This window comes from Protopterus annectens, chromosome 1.part0 (genome assembly GCF_019279795.1).
Source record: "Protopterus annectens isolate FY-2018-M chromosome 1.part0, PAN1.0, whole genome shotgun sequence".
NCBI lineage: Eukaryota > Metazoa > Chordata > Ceratodontiformes > Protopteridae > Protopterus > Protopterus annectens.
In genome coordinates, this window is record NC_056725.1 from 467,673,652 (window position 1) to 467,688,190 (window position 14,539).

General features: G+C 42.9%; 1 protein-coding gene across 2 annotated transcripts in view; it reads right to left on the reverse strand.

Moving 5' to 3' along the window:
• LOC122792944 (RIB43A-like with coiled-coils protein 2) overlaps window positions 1–14,539 on the reverse strand; it is a 582,834-nt gene that overhangs the window by 468,729 nt on the left and 99,566 nt on the right. For both annotated transcript variants that reach the window (XM_044060542.1, XM_044060534.1), the window contains exon 2: window positions 10,148–10,316. In XM_044060542.1, coding sequence (XP_043916477.1) covers window positions 10,148–10,264 — 117 coding nt within the window. In that variant the 5' untranslated portion in view covers window positions 10,265–10,316. The remainder of the gene's footprint in view (window positions 1–10,147; window positions 10,317–14,539) is intronic.

The following is a 14,539-nucleotide window of genomic DNA, read 5'->3' on the forward strand; positions in this document are numbered from 1 at the left end:
ATGCACTGCTCATGTGGATCTTGCAGGGGAATCTTAAACCCACAGAAACTACACTTTTTAAATTCAGTGGCCTTCTTTGACAGAATTGCAGAAAAAGAGTAGACACACACACACACACACACACACACACACACACACACACACACACACACACACACACACACAATAGCAACCAGCTATGCAAATAGAAAGGCAATAATACCAGGCAGAAGAGAGAGAGAAAAATAAGACTACTATTACCTATGTAAATAAATTATGCTGAGAAACAGAGTTTAACACTACTACTAGCACTAGTTTAAATACATTTTTAAAGTAGGGGAGAAGGAGAAGACATATGTCCCAAAAGTGAATAAACAGTAGAAAAAGAAGAAAATAGTAGGATAAATATTGCCCAAAATTTAGAAAATTATAACTTAACTATTAGAGGGCTGAGCCCTCGCAGATAACATCTGTTCTCTTCAGGTAGCAAGATCTTAGACATTTCAGGACGAAGCAGGGCATTGTAGGTAGGGGAGGAACCCAAGTCCTGGATCCAAAAGCTGAAAAAGAAGCCGAGGACAGATCTGTTCATATCCGGCAACCAACTGTTGAGTCAGACAGATAAGGCAACATCAGATCTAGCATTGTTCATTTTTATAATTTCCTATTGTTTATTTATTTATTTAGTTTTTTATTTTACACTTGTTGACCGGGAGAGTCCAACTGGGTTACAAGTCCATTTTCAGTGGAGGCCCAGGGAGAAAAGCTCCAAGAGAACAATTTTTTACAAAACATAGTTTTTTTAAAGACAAACTTTTGACATACAATTTCCACAGAAGAGACTTTGACATACATGTTAACTAACAGATAGGATACATTTGTTCTCTACAATATAATATTAAATTTTAGAAAATATTCCTAAGTTTAGGATTCCTGTGATAGATTTACTATCAGAGTAAAAGCAGAGAGACATAGAATAAGGCTCCAAGAGAGCAGATGATGCTCGCTATAGTTAAGAAGGATAACAAATTGATTTACTATATGTCTTTGCCTGGTTTTAGTTGAGAAGGATAACAAATAGATTTACAATACGTCTTCTCCTGGTTTTAGTTGTTTATGGAAAGCACAACATTGCTGGGGTAGTTTTCCCTAACTCCTGGAGAGATGGGATGAGCAGTAGATTAACAGTCCCTAAGTGGGTACAGTACTATGATTGGTTGGCTTAGCAGAGTTACTTAAGTTAGGTGAAGTGTTTTGATGAGACATTAGCCAGGGGGGGATACAGGAGCAAAGTCGATTATTCAAAAAGTGAGTTTTAACAAGTTTCGTGAACTGTGATGGGGATTTGTGGGAAGGAAGGGAGTTTCAGGTTTTTGCTATACAGTGGCTGTAGACAGACTTACCAGCTTCATTGTTATATTTGGTTACTTTGAGGAGGTTTTGTGTGCTAGACCTCAAGGGTCTGGCGGTTGTATAGGGTTGCAAAAGATTTTGTAGGGCTGGGGTGTTTTCAGAGTTATATATTATTTTGTGGGTTAGTGATAGTTGATTCAGTTGAAGTAGTAATGGTAGTTCTAGCCAATTGAGTTTTTTTAGGCATTCACAGTGATGTGTTCTGATGGGAGAGGTTGTAGCAAATTTGGCTATCTTATTTTAACAACTATCAAGTTTGTTTAGGTCGGATTTGCAGAGATTTGTAAGCATGGGGGAGGCATAAAGTAGGGTGAATAGTAGGTAAAGTCCTTGCTGTTGTAGTTTTGGAGTGGTCAGTGAGGAATTATTTATTGCGATACAGTAGGCCAGGTTTTTTACGTACTTTTTTTATGGTTATAGAATATGTAGTTCGAATCTAAGGTGATTATTTATTTCAGCTCCTAAGAGTTTGGTTTGATTTGTGGGGGTGATTGTGGTCTTGTTAAAGGAGGAGATGAAGACAGAATCAGTGGGAGGTGTGGCTCTGTGGGAGCTAAAGAGTACTAGCTTTGTTTTACTTGGGTTCAGAATGAGCCTTTGTTTTGTAATCCAAGTTTCTGCTAGGGAAAAGCATTCTTGTGTTACACTAACTCCAATTATATCCCTGGGCTTACTTGTTTCTTTTCTTTGTACACCAAATGTATCTTTTAACTTGTTGTTTATAAGTATTTTAGTTACAATATATCTACAGCTTAAATTAAAACATCAGCCTGGACAACACCTCAGTAAAAATTGGTGAAGTTATTATCATCTTATAATTTTATACAGAATAGGATGAATACACATTTATATCCGACAGCAGCCAAATATCACAACATTTTAAAATCTTTAGCTTGCTTCTTTACAGACTTAATCTTTTTACTGTATAAAGTCTGAATGCACTACAACTAAGAAAGAGTACGTTTTTGCCTTAATGTCTCTAGCATATTCAACAATCACTGCTAAAATAATACCCATCTAGCATTTAAAATATATCTAACTGCATACAATACAGGACAATTTTATACTCACAAGAAAATATAATGTAATTTGCTTACAGTCACTTGTTTAATCCATTCAGTAGCCTTCTAAACATTAATGGGGGTCTATATTATAACATCGAAGTTTTTAAATATTGAATGTTATAATATCGAACCCCAAACACCGAAATATGAAAACATCGGTCAGAATAACGAATTTTTTCCCAGGGAAAAAAAAAAACCACTATTCCAAGAATCATACACACAACACAAACACACACAAAAAAACAGCAATCCACACACATACACTTAAATTCCTACACTAAACCTAAACTAAACTTTACATACACTACTAGCTATCCACTTACCTTAACCCAACCCTAACCCTAAGGTCCGTCACTATCGCACACTCACCCGCGCCCTAACCTTAACTCACCTAACCTGCCTCCTAACCCTAACCTACACACAACCGCACACTTACCTGACCCGCACCCTAACCCTAACTCACCTAACCCGCCCCCTAACCTACACACAATTGCACACTTACCTGACCCGTGCCCTAACCCGCCCCTAACCCTAACGTCCACACAACTGCACACTTACCTGACCCGCTCCCTAACCCTAACCCACCCCCTAACCTACACACAATCGCACACTTACCTGAACCCGACCCCTAACGTTCCAACATATCGAAGCCACAGCAACGGCCCACCGAATTCTTTCCCTGGGAAAGAATTCGGTGTCCTGCACCTTCGCTGTTTTCAGCGTTTGACATTATGGGTTCAATATTATAACATTCAATGTTTAAAAACTTCGATGTTATAATATAGACCCCATTAATGACATAAAACAGGTTTATGATTTAAAGTTTTCCCACTAGTTTAACACAGTCTACAACCTTCCAGTGCTTTATATCCATGTCTTCTTGAAGAGCCACAGTTCACATGTCTAAACCACATCTAGAGGGATTGATGTTTCACAATTCTTTTATGGTTCATATATTTATAGTATGCTAATGACCACTGGGGTCTTTATAAGCTTAGACATGCAACCCAACCTAGTTTTGTCCCAGACTACCTTGGATGACTCTATGGTGAGTGATGTTAGTAAGGAAGTAGCAAAGGGTTATGAGGAGGGGTATGCTAGTTGGGGATTAATTTACTTAACATCAACCTCTGCCCATCAGAGACTTCGGGATCAAACATGAGGTGAATCTGTAATTTCCCATTCAATGATCATGGTTTTGTTTGAATAGGGTCAGGGATGAACTTTGCTTCACATGGATGGGGAGCCTATTCCACAGCGTGGGGATACTGTGAGACACATATCAGTCTCTCCAACATGTTCTATTTATGTCACAGGCAAAGTTCAGATCCTTGGCTCTAGTGTTTCTGGTGCTGCTCATTTTGCAGATGTGCAAAAGATCCATTAGAGCTGGATCTGAAGATGCCTTATATGCCAGGCAGAGATAATTTCTCAGTAACCTGCAGGAGACTGTGTACACAGATGGGCCTTGAGGCATTTAGTGTAGGACAGAGTATTCATACCTTGGAGTGCATTAGATTTTTTTCCTCTAAACTACAGAAAACCATCTCATGTAGTAAAGCCGTAAAAAGAAAGTACAGTTGTGTACACTTACCATAAATGTAGATGTTTGAGTGTATTCACTGTTGTAGTCATCACATTAGGGTTATCTGCTTGCAGTAGCCCTCAGTCGGCTTGATTATCAAAGTCTTGGGTCCTGCATCGGTTGCTGTCTCATCTTCCATGACGTCAGGTAGTCAGGGGTATAAAGCATGCAGCCGACACCATTACATCAGTTTTTCTTGCCCCAGATGTCAGGTGCCCCCCCTAATGGAAAGCAATTTTATATATATAAATATATATATATATATATATATATATATACACATATAAATATATATATATAGAAATATATATATATATATATATATATATATATATATACACATATAAATATATATATATATATATAAATATATATAAGGTTATACCTCCAACAAAAAAGGCAAATACACCAAAAAGCTTTTAAGCATAGCAAAGGAGACTAGAGGTATAGCCAAAAGAAGTCAGGGGGCTGGAGGGAGGGTAACCAAGACTGCAACAGTGAATACACTCGAACATCTACATTTATGGTAAGTGTACACAACTGTACTATGTTCTTCATGTTTTACTGTTGCAGTCATCACATTTGGGTAGATTCCCAAAGCTAAGGATGGGAGGAGGAATTTAGATAGCACTAGGACCAGCTATAAGGCCCTGCAAGACTGCAGTGGCAAAGCCAGCTCTGGAATTAGAGAAAATTGGCAAATGGTAATGCTTGGTGAAAGTATGTACAGAACTCCAGGTAGCAGCTTCCAGGATGTCTCTGGTAAGGACACCTATGAGAAAGGCTGTAAGGTAGATGCAGCCCTGGTTGAATGGGGTCTAATCCCATGTGTGATAGGTTTTCCATGGTGCTTACAGCAGAAATTAATGCAATGGCCTATCCATTTAGAAATGGTTTGCTTTGAAATAGCCTTCCCCTCTGCCCCTGCAGCAAATGCCACCAGCAGTTGTTCAGATTTCCTTTGAGGTTTAGTCCTGTCCAAGTAAAATCTAAGTTGTCTGTGCACATCTAAGGAGTGCAGTATCCATTCCCCTTTGTTCTGTGGATTAGAAAATAAGGTTGGCAAATGAATGGATTGATTAAGAGCCACACTGGACACCACTTTGGGCATGAAGGAGGGATTGGTCCTGAGGGACACCCTGTCCACATGAAAGATGATGAAAGGTTCCACTGCCATAAGGGCCTGTAATTCAGATACCCTTCTTGCTGAAGTGATTGCCAAAAGGAAAGCTGGTTTCCAAGAAAGGAATTTTAACTCTGCACTTGCAGCTGGCTCAAAAGGAGGAAGAGTGATTTTTTCCAATACAAAGTTAAGGTCCCAGGCTGGAGTTGGGGCTCTCCTGGGTGGTCTTAAGTTTTTGGCCCCTCTGAGGAACTGCTTAAGCAGTGGGTGAGAAAAGAGGGGTGGTTCTGTGTTGTAATGAGCTGAAATGGCTGAGGCATGAATTTTGATGGAGGAAAAGGAAAGGCCCTTGTGAAGCATCTCAGTTAAGTATTGAAGAATCTGAGGTAAATTGGGCGCTGATGTGGCCATCCCTTGAGTTTGGTTCCAGGCACAGAATCCTTTCCATTTTTCAGCATAAGATTTTCTAGTACTAGGCCTCCTTACCTTCAAAATAACATCCAACACTTGCTTACTGAGGGATGGTAAAGGAGAGATTAGGTAATTAGCCAGGTTGCCAGGTTCAGGGTTTGAAGCTGGGGGTGCAGAATCTGGCTCTTCTGCTGAGACAGCAGAGTAGGGGTCTGAGGCAGGCACCATGGGGCTGGCAGTGATACAGTGCGCAAGAGGGGGTACCAGTGTTGGCATGGCCAGTCTGGTGCAATCAGTATCATCCTTGGTTTGTCCTGTTTGATCTTTAGTAGTACTTTGGAGAGGAGAGACAGAGGAGGAAATGCATAAACTGATATATTTTTACAGCTGAAGGACAGAGCATTCGCTTTCCAAGTTTGTTTTTGGAGAGTCCTTGTGCAGAATTTGTCCAATTAGTAGTTCTGGGGGGAGGCAAACAGGTCTATATTTGGGCTCCCCCATTTGTTTATCAACATGTTGAAAGTCTTTGGTTCCAGTTTCCTCTCATGTGGGTCAATGAGATTTCTGCTTGGTTCATCTGCCAGTGTATTTAGTTCTCCTGGCAAGAACTGAACCTGTAGATGCACTTGGAAGCTCAAGGCTGTGTTCCACAGAGCCATGGCTAGTCTGCAGAGGGGGTAAGAATGTGTACCCCCCCTGCTTGTTTATGTAGCACATAGCAGTGGTGTTGTCTGCCTATACCATTAATTGTCCTGGAAGAATGTGGTCCTTGAAGGCTGTCAGAGCATTCTGTACAGCTAACATTTCTTTTTGATTGATATGCGGGTACATTTGACTTGGGTTCCATTTGCCTTGAATGCACTTCCCTGCCAGGTGAGCCCCCCCATGCATAGTCTGATGCATCTGTTAAGGTTTGGGCGGCAGGGGGTAGAGTGAATGGTAGCCCCTTGTTCTGGTGGCAGGCCTCTGCCCACCAAAGGAATTCTAACCCTAGGCAAGGTATGATAGGAATCATTGCTTCCAGATCCTGAGAATGTTGACACCATAGGCTTTTCCGATACCATTATAGTTTCCTCACATGCAGTCTTGCATCTGGAATTAGTAGAATGCAGGAGGCCATGAACCCCAAGGCTTGCAGTATTTGCCTTGCAGATAGCAAGGTTTTTGTGGCCACTAGTTTGAAGTAAGTTGTCAAATGAATTTATTTCTCTGGTGTGAGGAAAGCCATCTGGGATATTGTGTTCAAGCTTGCTCCCAGGAATATAATTTGCTGATAGAGTACCAGATGTGATTTATTTTCGTTTATGGTGTACCCCAGACAAGTTAGCACCTTTTGTACAAATGCCAGATGATTCAAAAGTAAGTCCTGGCTTTCTGCCTGAATTAGACAATCGTCCAGGTATGGGTATATTACCTGCAAAATGCAATGACCGGAGCTAGACCACTTGTGAATACCCTGGGTGCAGTAGATAAGCCAAAGGGCAGTGCAGAGAACTGACAGTGCATCTAGCCTGCTTTGAAGTGTAGGTATCTTCTGCAAGATTCCCTGATTGTGATGTGCAGGTAGGCTTCCTTTAAATCCAGTATTGCCAACCAGGCATCTTTGCCTAGCTTAGGAAGCAACTGGTGAAGAGTTAACATCTTGAATTTTGGATCACCAAAAAGGTGTTTAAGATAAAAAGGTCCAGGATAGGACACCATGAGTTGTGTTTTCTGGGTACCAGGAAAAGTCTTGAGTAGAAACCTTGTCCCTTTTCCTCTTCTGGTACAGTTTGAATAGCCTTTATGCTTAAAAGAGGGAGTACTTGATTTAGAGCCTCTGCCCACTGATTTGGGGGTAGATCTGGCCAACTGTTTGGGGTTGGTAATGTGTGAAAGTGAAATCTCTATCCTTGGGAAACTATATTTAAAACCCATTTGTCCTGGGTAATGAGTTCCCAGAGTTTTGCCTGCAGAGCAATCTTTCCCCCTAAAGGAGCAGTCAGTTGAGAAGTGCTTGGAAGTTTTAAAGTTAAGTCATTAAGACAATTTACCATGGGGGGGGGGGGTCTTACTACTCCCTGATTTGGAAGTGGGAGCCCCCCACTGCTTAGTCCTGTGCGTACCCTGGGACTGAAGCCTGGGTGTTCTGCTGGTTCTGGGTTTGGACTGAGAAGGCCTGGAAGAGGCAGGAAAGGACCAATTCTTAGAGGGCCAATGCCTACTAAATCTTGGAGGCTGTACTTGTAGGAAATCTTTAACAGTTTGCATAGATTTAGCTTTTTCCTCCATCTTTTTAAGAACTTCTTCTGTTTTGTTGCCAAAAGACGGTCCTGATTTAAGGAAGCATCCAGCAATTTAGCTTTAACATGATCTGGCAAGGATTGCTCCTTAAGCCAAGCATGTCTTCTAAGTACAGACTCAGTGACAGCAGCCCTGCAAGATGCCACTAGTGAATCAAAACCACATTGCAAAGTATGTTTTCCAACCTGTTCAGCAGAATGCATTAAATCCTGTAAATCCTTATTTTCAGCACAATCAGGAATCAACATAATTTTCTGTTTAAGCGATCCAATAACATGCTGTTGATATTTTAACATACAAAACTGGCAATTTAAGGCCCTAATGGCCAAGGTTGCATAAGTGTATACCTTCTTAACCCATCTATCCAGCGCCCTGGAGTCTCTATCAGAGGGGGTAGGATTTTTGGCAGTAGTAGCCTCAATGCCCTTGGGTCCCTGTGAAATGGTCTCAGGATCTGCAGTAGGATTTTTAAAAAGGAACTTGGGAGAGTCAGGAACCCTGTAATACCCATCAGGTTTTCTGGGAGCAGGAGGTAAAGAGTCAGGGGCCAAACTAGATTCCGAAAAGGCATCATCAACAATGTCTAGTACAGGAGGGATAGATAAAGGCCTGTGCTGGGGCAGGAGTAAGAAATCCCTAAGCCTCCTTTTAGAATCAGAGAAATCCTGGCTTTCCCAACGAAAATGCTCCCTAAGAGTTTGCAAGGTTTCACCAAAACAGAAATCTTCTGGGGGGGGGGGGGGGGGCAGAGGGAATAGAGTCCTCTGCATCAGAATCCTCATAGGTAGATAAGGGTAAATCCTGGTCATCAGAGAAAACAGTAATTTCAGAATCCTGGTTAGAAGTATCATAAGCAAATTCAGTCCTGGTTCTCTTAGATGGTGAAGGTTGGCTTCCCCTGATTAAAGTAATAAGGTCTTCAGCCATTCTTATCATTTGTTTTTTAGGCATAGAGGCCTGATCATGTGGTCTGGGTGTCCGTTTTCTAGGCATGGTTCGAGTTTTAGGCCTTGAAGAAAAAGATGGCATCGGTTTAATATGCAAGTCAGTAGGCCTGAATACACCCTCAGAAGTCGGTGCCTGCACAGCGGCTCCGGACCCATCCAAGGTTGAGGCATCTGCAGATTCCACAGTTGAAGCACCTCGTGGCATACCGGAGTCTGAATGGGTCTCAGTAGAAGTCTGTGAATCTGAAGTAGCCAGTATCAGGGGCTGCGAAAGCACCTCACTGAGTACCGGTGAACTGGCGACTGGCTTAGGAGAAGTGTCGTCGGCAGCTTTGGACCTAGGCGGCCTGTTTCTGTCTTTATCTTTGCGTTTTTTCGGAATGTCGGTAGTCGGATGACTTACCAAAGACATATCTGGATAATTGAACCGAGTACCAAAATATTTAGAAGCGTAAATATACAGACAATGAATAGTTTGTTGCTTAAATAAGGCACAAAACCGACAGCGAGGTACGTCGTGGTCAGGGCCTAGGCAAGGAATACAATATGAATTAAAATCTTTGTGAGGTATTTGCTTTCCACAAGAAATACAATTATTGACTTTTACTGACATTGGTTTAGAGCATGAAAAAGTTTTCCTAACGGGGTACTTAGCTTTAGATGAAGTTTCGGTTCTGAAACTCGAAAGCAAAAATTTCAGGAGTCAGCCAACTGGCACGTGTGAACTGCTTCTGCTTCGGGCACCACACGGCAAGAAAAACTGATGTAATGCCGTTGGCTGCGTGCTTTATACCCCTGACTACCTGACATCATGGAAGATGAGACAGCAACCGACGCAGAACCCAAGACTTTAATAATCAGGCCGACTGAGGGCTACTGCAAGCAGATAACCCAAATGTGATGACTGCAACAGTGAAACACGAAGAACATTTGCTGTTTTCTGAGCAGCTGTGATGTTCTTTCCTACCAGAAAGTTTTCTTCTTTTTTCCTGTTAACTTTTAACTTTACCTTTTTTCCAAATTTGTTTTTCGCTGGCATGCAGGCAGAGTAATTACCATTTTAACCCAGATTGTTCACTTTTAATGGCTTTTTAAACAATTTCTTAGTTTTCACATCGTAAGACATCTCAATTCAACATGATGCTCAATTGGCGACTATCTGAGATGTTTTGCTGTGAAACAATTTTTGAGAATCACCATACTTTTTCGACCCTCGGGAAAAGGTGAGGATGACTAATGTATCATTTTTTGCCCTAACTGCTAAGTGAGTTCTTCCATTTATTCACTTTAATGTAAAAGCATTCCCAAACAGAAGATCTATATAAAATGATTTATTTCTTACCCCAATGGTGCGATTTTTGACATTAAAGATGCGACTTTGTCTCTGTAACTCCTTGTTTCTTTTTCTCTCCAAAGCAGCAGCTTCAGCCAGGTCTCGCTGAATATCAACTTTGTACATGGCTTTTCTGACAGTTACCTCTCACTAAGATGGACAGGAATCCTCTGAAGAACTAGATTATAACAAAAAATTTAAAAAAAATGAATATACTGAAGACCTTTCAAAGATGGTATACAGCTAAAACACAGATTTGACTGTATCATGAAAACTATTTTACTGTACTAAAATATTTCTGCTCTTAGCTTTCATACTTTTTTATATAAGAAATTGACATGCATTGACCATAACCAGTGAAATATCAATAAGAATGTTGACCTTATAACATATCTTTTAGTTATGTACTCACCATAACTTCAGATGTTTGGGATCCATCTCGCCTACATTCTGACTGATGGGTTCGGAGCCGATCCCTCGGCTCCGACTCGGCACGCTTATGCCAAAGAGCGAAGTCTGTTATTGGCTGAGCTTACTATATCCCAGGATGCACCACTACCAGTCCCCCAGATCTAGTTTGTCCGCATACATGCACACACGCATGCACTGCTTATATAACATCGACAGATGATACAAGATAAAAGCAGTAGAACTCAAACCGTTCAATCTCTTCTGATCTCCAAGGCAGGGGAAGGAGGGTGGGTATTAGGAATGTAGGCGAGATGGATCCCAAACATCTGAAGTTATGGTGAGTACATAACTAAAAGATGTTATGTGATCCTATCTCGCCTACATTCTGACTGATGGGACAGCGTCCCTAGCACCTAAATCCTGGGTGGCTCACTGGAAAACACTCCTGAGTACTGTGGAACCAAATGATGCTCGCCCTTTAGATGCCACATCCAATTTATAGTGGGAAATGAAAGTGTGCGGGTTGGACCAAGTAGCCGCAGCACAAATCTCAGAAATAGCGAGCTTGGAATGAAATGCAATAGAGGTAGCCATAGCTCTAGTAGAGTGAGCTTTGACAGATGTTGCAAGTTGCTTATTTGAAGAGGAATAAGCCTGAGTTATGCAATCTCTAATCCATTTGGCAATAGTAGCTTTAGTGATGGTTTTAACCAGTTTATTATCTGAAAAGGACACAAACAATTGATCTGTTTTTCAAATTTGTTGAGTCCTGTCTAGATAGAAGCGCAATTGCCTGTGAACATCCAATGTATGCAAGGTGTATTCCGCTTTGTTTGAAAATTTTGGAAAGAAAACTGGTAGCTCTAGAGATTGTTGGAGACAGAGATTAGAACAAACTTTTGGAACAAAAGATGGATTAGGCCTAAGTGATACTCTATCCTTGTGAAAATCAAGTACGGTGGTTTGATAGATAGGGCTTGAAGTTCTGAAACTCTTCTTGCAGAGGTAATTGCAATTAAGAAGGCAGTTTTCCAAGACAGATATTTCAACTCACATGTAGCAGCCGGTTCAAAAGGGGAAGATGTTAAGGCACGAAGTACCAAATCAAGATCCCACGGAGGCAGGATGAAAAACTGGGGTCTTAAAAGCAGAGCACCTTTCATGAAAGTTTTACATAATCTGCTGCTCATCAACGGTGGGTCTATGGATTCGTGAAATTTGGAGATAGCTGCTAGTTGGACTTTAATAGTAGAGACTGAAGATCCTTGATTAAACAAGGATGTTAAAAATTTCAAGACCTCTGGTATCGGGCAGTAATAGGGTCTAAGCCTCTGAGTTGAGCCCAGATAGCAAACCTCTTCCACTTACTGTGATACAATTTCTTAGTGGTGGGTTTGTGGGCTGAAGATAAAATGTGAATAACTTCCGGGTCCAAGGTGTGATTTCTGACTAAAGTCGGAAGTGGAGGAGCCAAGCTGTTAATTTCAAAGTGTGAAGGGACTGGTGCTGTTGTCCCGACTGATGAACCAGAAGGTCTGGAGTTAGATCCAAAAACCAAGGACCGTCCAGAGTATATTTCTGTAGGTAGGGGAACCATACCTGACGAGGCCAGTACGGAGCAATTAGAATCATTGCGGACCCCAATTGGGAAGCTTTCTGGATGACTTTGGGGAGGAGTGGAACCGGAGGGAAAGCATAAAGCAGTCCTGTTGGCCAAGGTTGGACTAGAGCATCCGTAGCTGCCTCCCCTTGACGTGGGGTCAAGGAAAAGAACCTTTTGCACTTCATGTTTTGTGGTGTTGCAAACACGTCGCAGCACGGAATCCCCCATCTTTTGAAAATCTGAGCTGCTACTGTTTCGTTCAGGGACCACTCGTGAGGAGAGAATAGTCCTGCTCAGTCTGTCTGCCAATACATTGGATTTTCCTGGAATGTGGGTCGCTACCAGGAAGCGGTTGGTAGCCACTGCCCATTCCCACACCCTCATGGCCTCTCTGCAAAGGGGGTAAGATCTGGTCCCTCCTTGTTTGTTTAGATACCAGACCACCGACATGTTGTCTGTGTGGATAGCGATAATGCCTTGAGGGAGAAACTTGTGGAGGGCTTGTAGGGACAGAAGTACAGCCCTCATTTCCAACACATTGATATGGAGGAATGTTTCGTTTGGAAGCCAAGAACCCTGAACTGACCTGCCCAGACAATGGCCCGTCTGGGAGGCATCCGTTGTCAAGGTGGCCACCGGAGGGGGTATAACAAAAGATCTTCCCTGATTCAGATTGGATGGCAGAAGCCACCAGCGGAGGTCCCGTTTGCTTTCTGTAATCAGTATGTGATGATTGAGGGGGAGATCCTGAAAAGACCATTGTGTCGATAACAGCCACTGAAGAATCCTCATGTGCAATCTTGCCAGAGGAACTAGGAGAACCGTGGCAGACATTGAACCTAAAAGTTGCAGGACCATCCTGGCTGGGGCTTTGGATCTTAGAAGCAGGGCTCGGGCTTGACCTTGTAATGTTTGTATCCTTTCGGTAGGAAGGAAGATTCGCATTAATTTTGAGTCTATCTTTGCTCCTATGAATCTTATGCGCTGAGAAGGCAGCAAGACAGACTTTGACCAGTTGAATGTAATTCCCAGGGAAGCACCCAGGGAGATGGTGGCTTGTAGGTTCTCTAGTAGTAGATGCCTGGTGGTGGCAGTCAGGAGCCAGTCATCCAGATAGGGAAACACTTGGAATCCGAGACTCCTCAGGTGAGCAGTCACTACTGCCAAACACTTGGTGAACACCCTGGGGGCTGTGGTGAGACCAAAGGGCAGTGCACAAAATTGGAAATGACTGTCTCCCAGGCTGAAGCGCAGATACCTCCTGGACGCCTGATGTATTGGTATGTGATAATAGGCGTCCTTGAGATCTATGGAGCACATCCAAACATCTTTCTCCAACAATGGGAGAATGGATTGTAAAGTGACCATTCGGAATTTGGACTTCATGACGGACTGGTTTAGTTTGCTGAGATCCAAAATGGGTCTCAGGTCCCCTGTCTTTTTTGGCACTAAAAAGAACCTTGAGTAATTTCCGGATCCGATCTGGTCTGCGGGGACCGGTTGGATGACTCCTTTTTCTAGCAGCTTTGAAGCTTCTACGGCTGCAATTTCCCTTTGACTGGGTGGTGGGTCCGGGATTTTTTTGGACGGTGGGGGTGAGTGTGTGAAGGGAATGGTGTAACCTCCGGCAATAATCCAAAGCACCCATCTGTCCTGAGTAATAGACTCCCAGGCTTTTAGGTGCTTGGCAAAATGGCACCCGACTGGCTCCAGAGCAGCACAGCCGGGCAATCCCTCATGGAGTGTGGGAGGCTGAAGAGCCACGAAAGGACTCGCGGTCTCCAGTGTTGCGGGCCTCTGCCGCCTCTGGGACGGCGTCTCCCAGAAAAATTTCCCGTCCTCTGCCTCTGGAAGGGAATCTTCCTGCTGTTGAGGAAAGAATTTCTGTGATTTTGGAACCACATCTTCCCTCCTCTTTTAGCCTTGGGATAAGGCCGAAGGAGTGGAATAACGTGCTCCTATGGCAGATAAAGTCTTTCCCTCTTGCTCACAGTGGGTAAGAGTGTCTTTTACCTTGGGTCCAAACAAAGAGGACCCATCAAAGGAGCGTCGGCAAAGGAAGACTTGAAGGCCTCCAGAAATGACACAGACGGAGCCAGGCTTGTCTCCGTAGAGCCACGCCTGTGCCTGCCGCTCTGCCCGTCCCTTCGGCCGCATATGAAATGAGCCTCATGGACGAGTTAGAAATCGAGGTGAGGATAGCCAACTGAGAGCTAACTGACTGGGCTAGCTGCTCAGGTAGGTTACCTGAGAGGGAGTCTGAGAGCTCCTTGACCAGATCCCTCTGTAGTCTGGTGAAATGTGCCAAATAATTCAGGGACCTCAGAGTAAAGGCCGCTGAAGTCAGGGTGCGCTTCCCGTACCGGTCCATGCTCCTAGACTCCTTA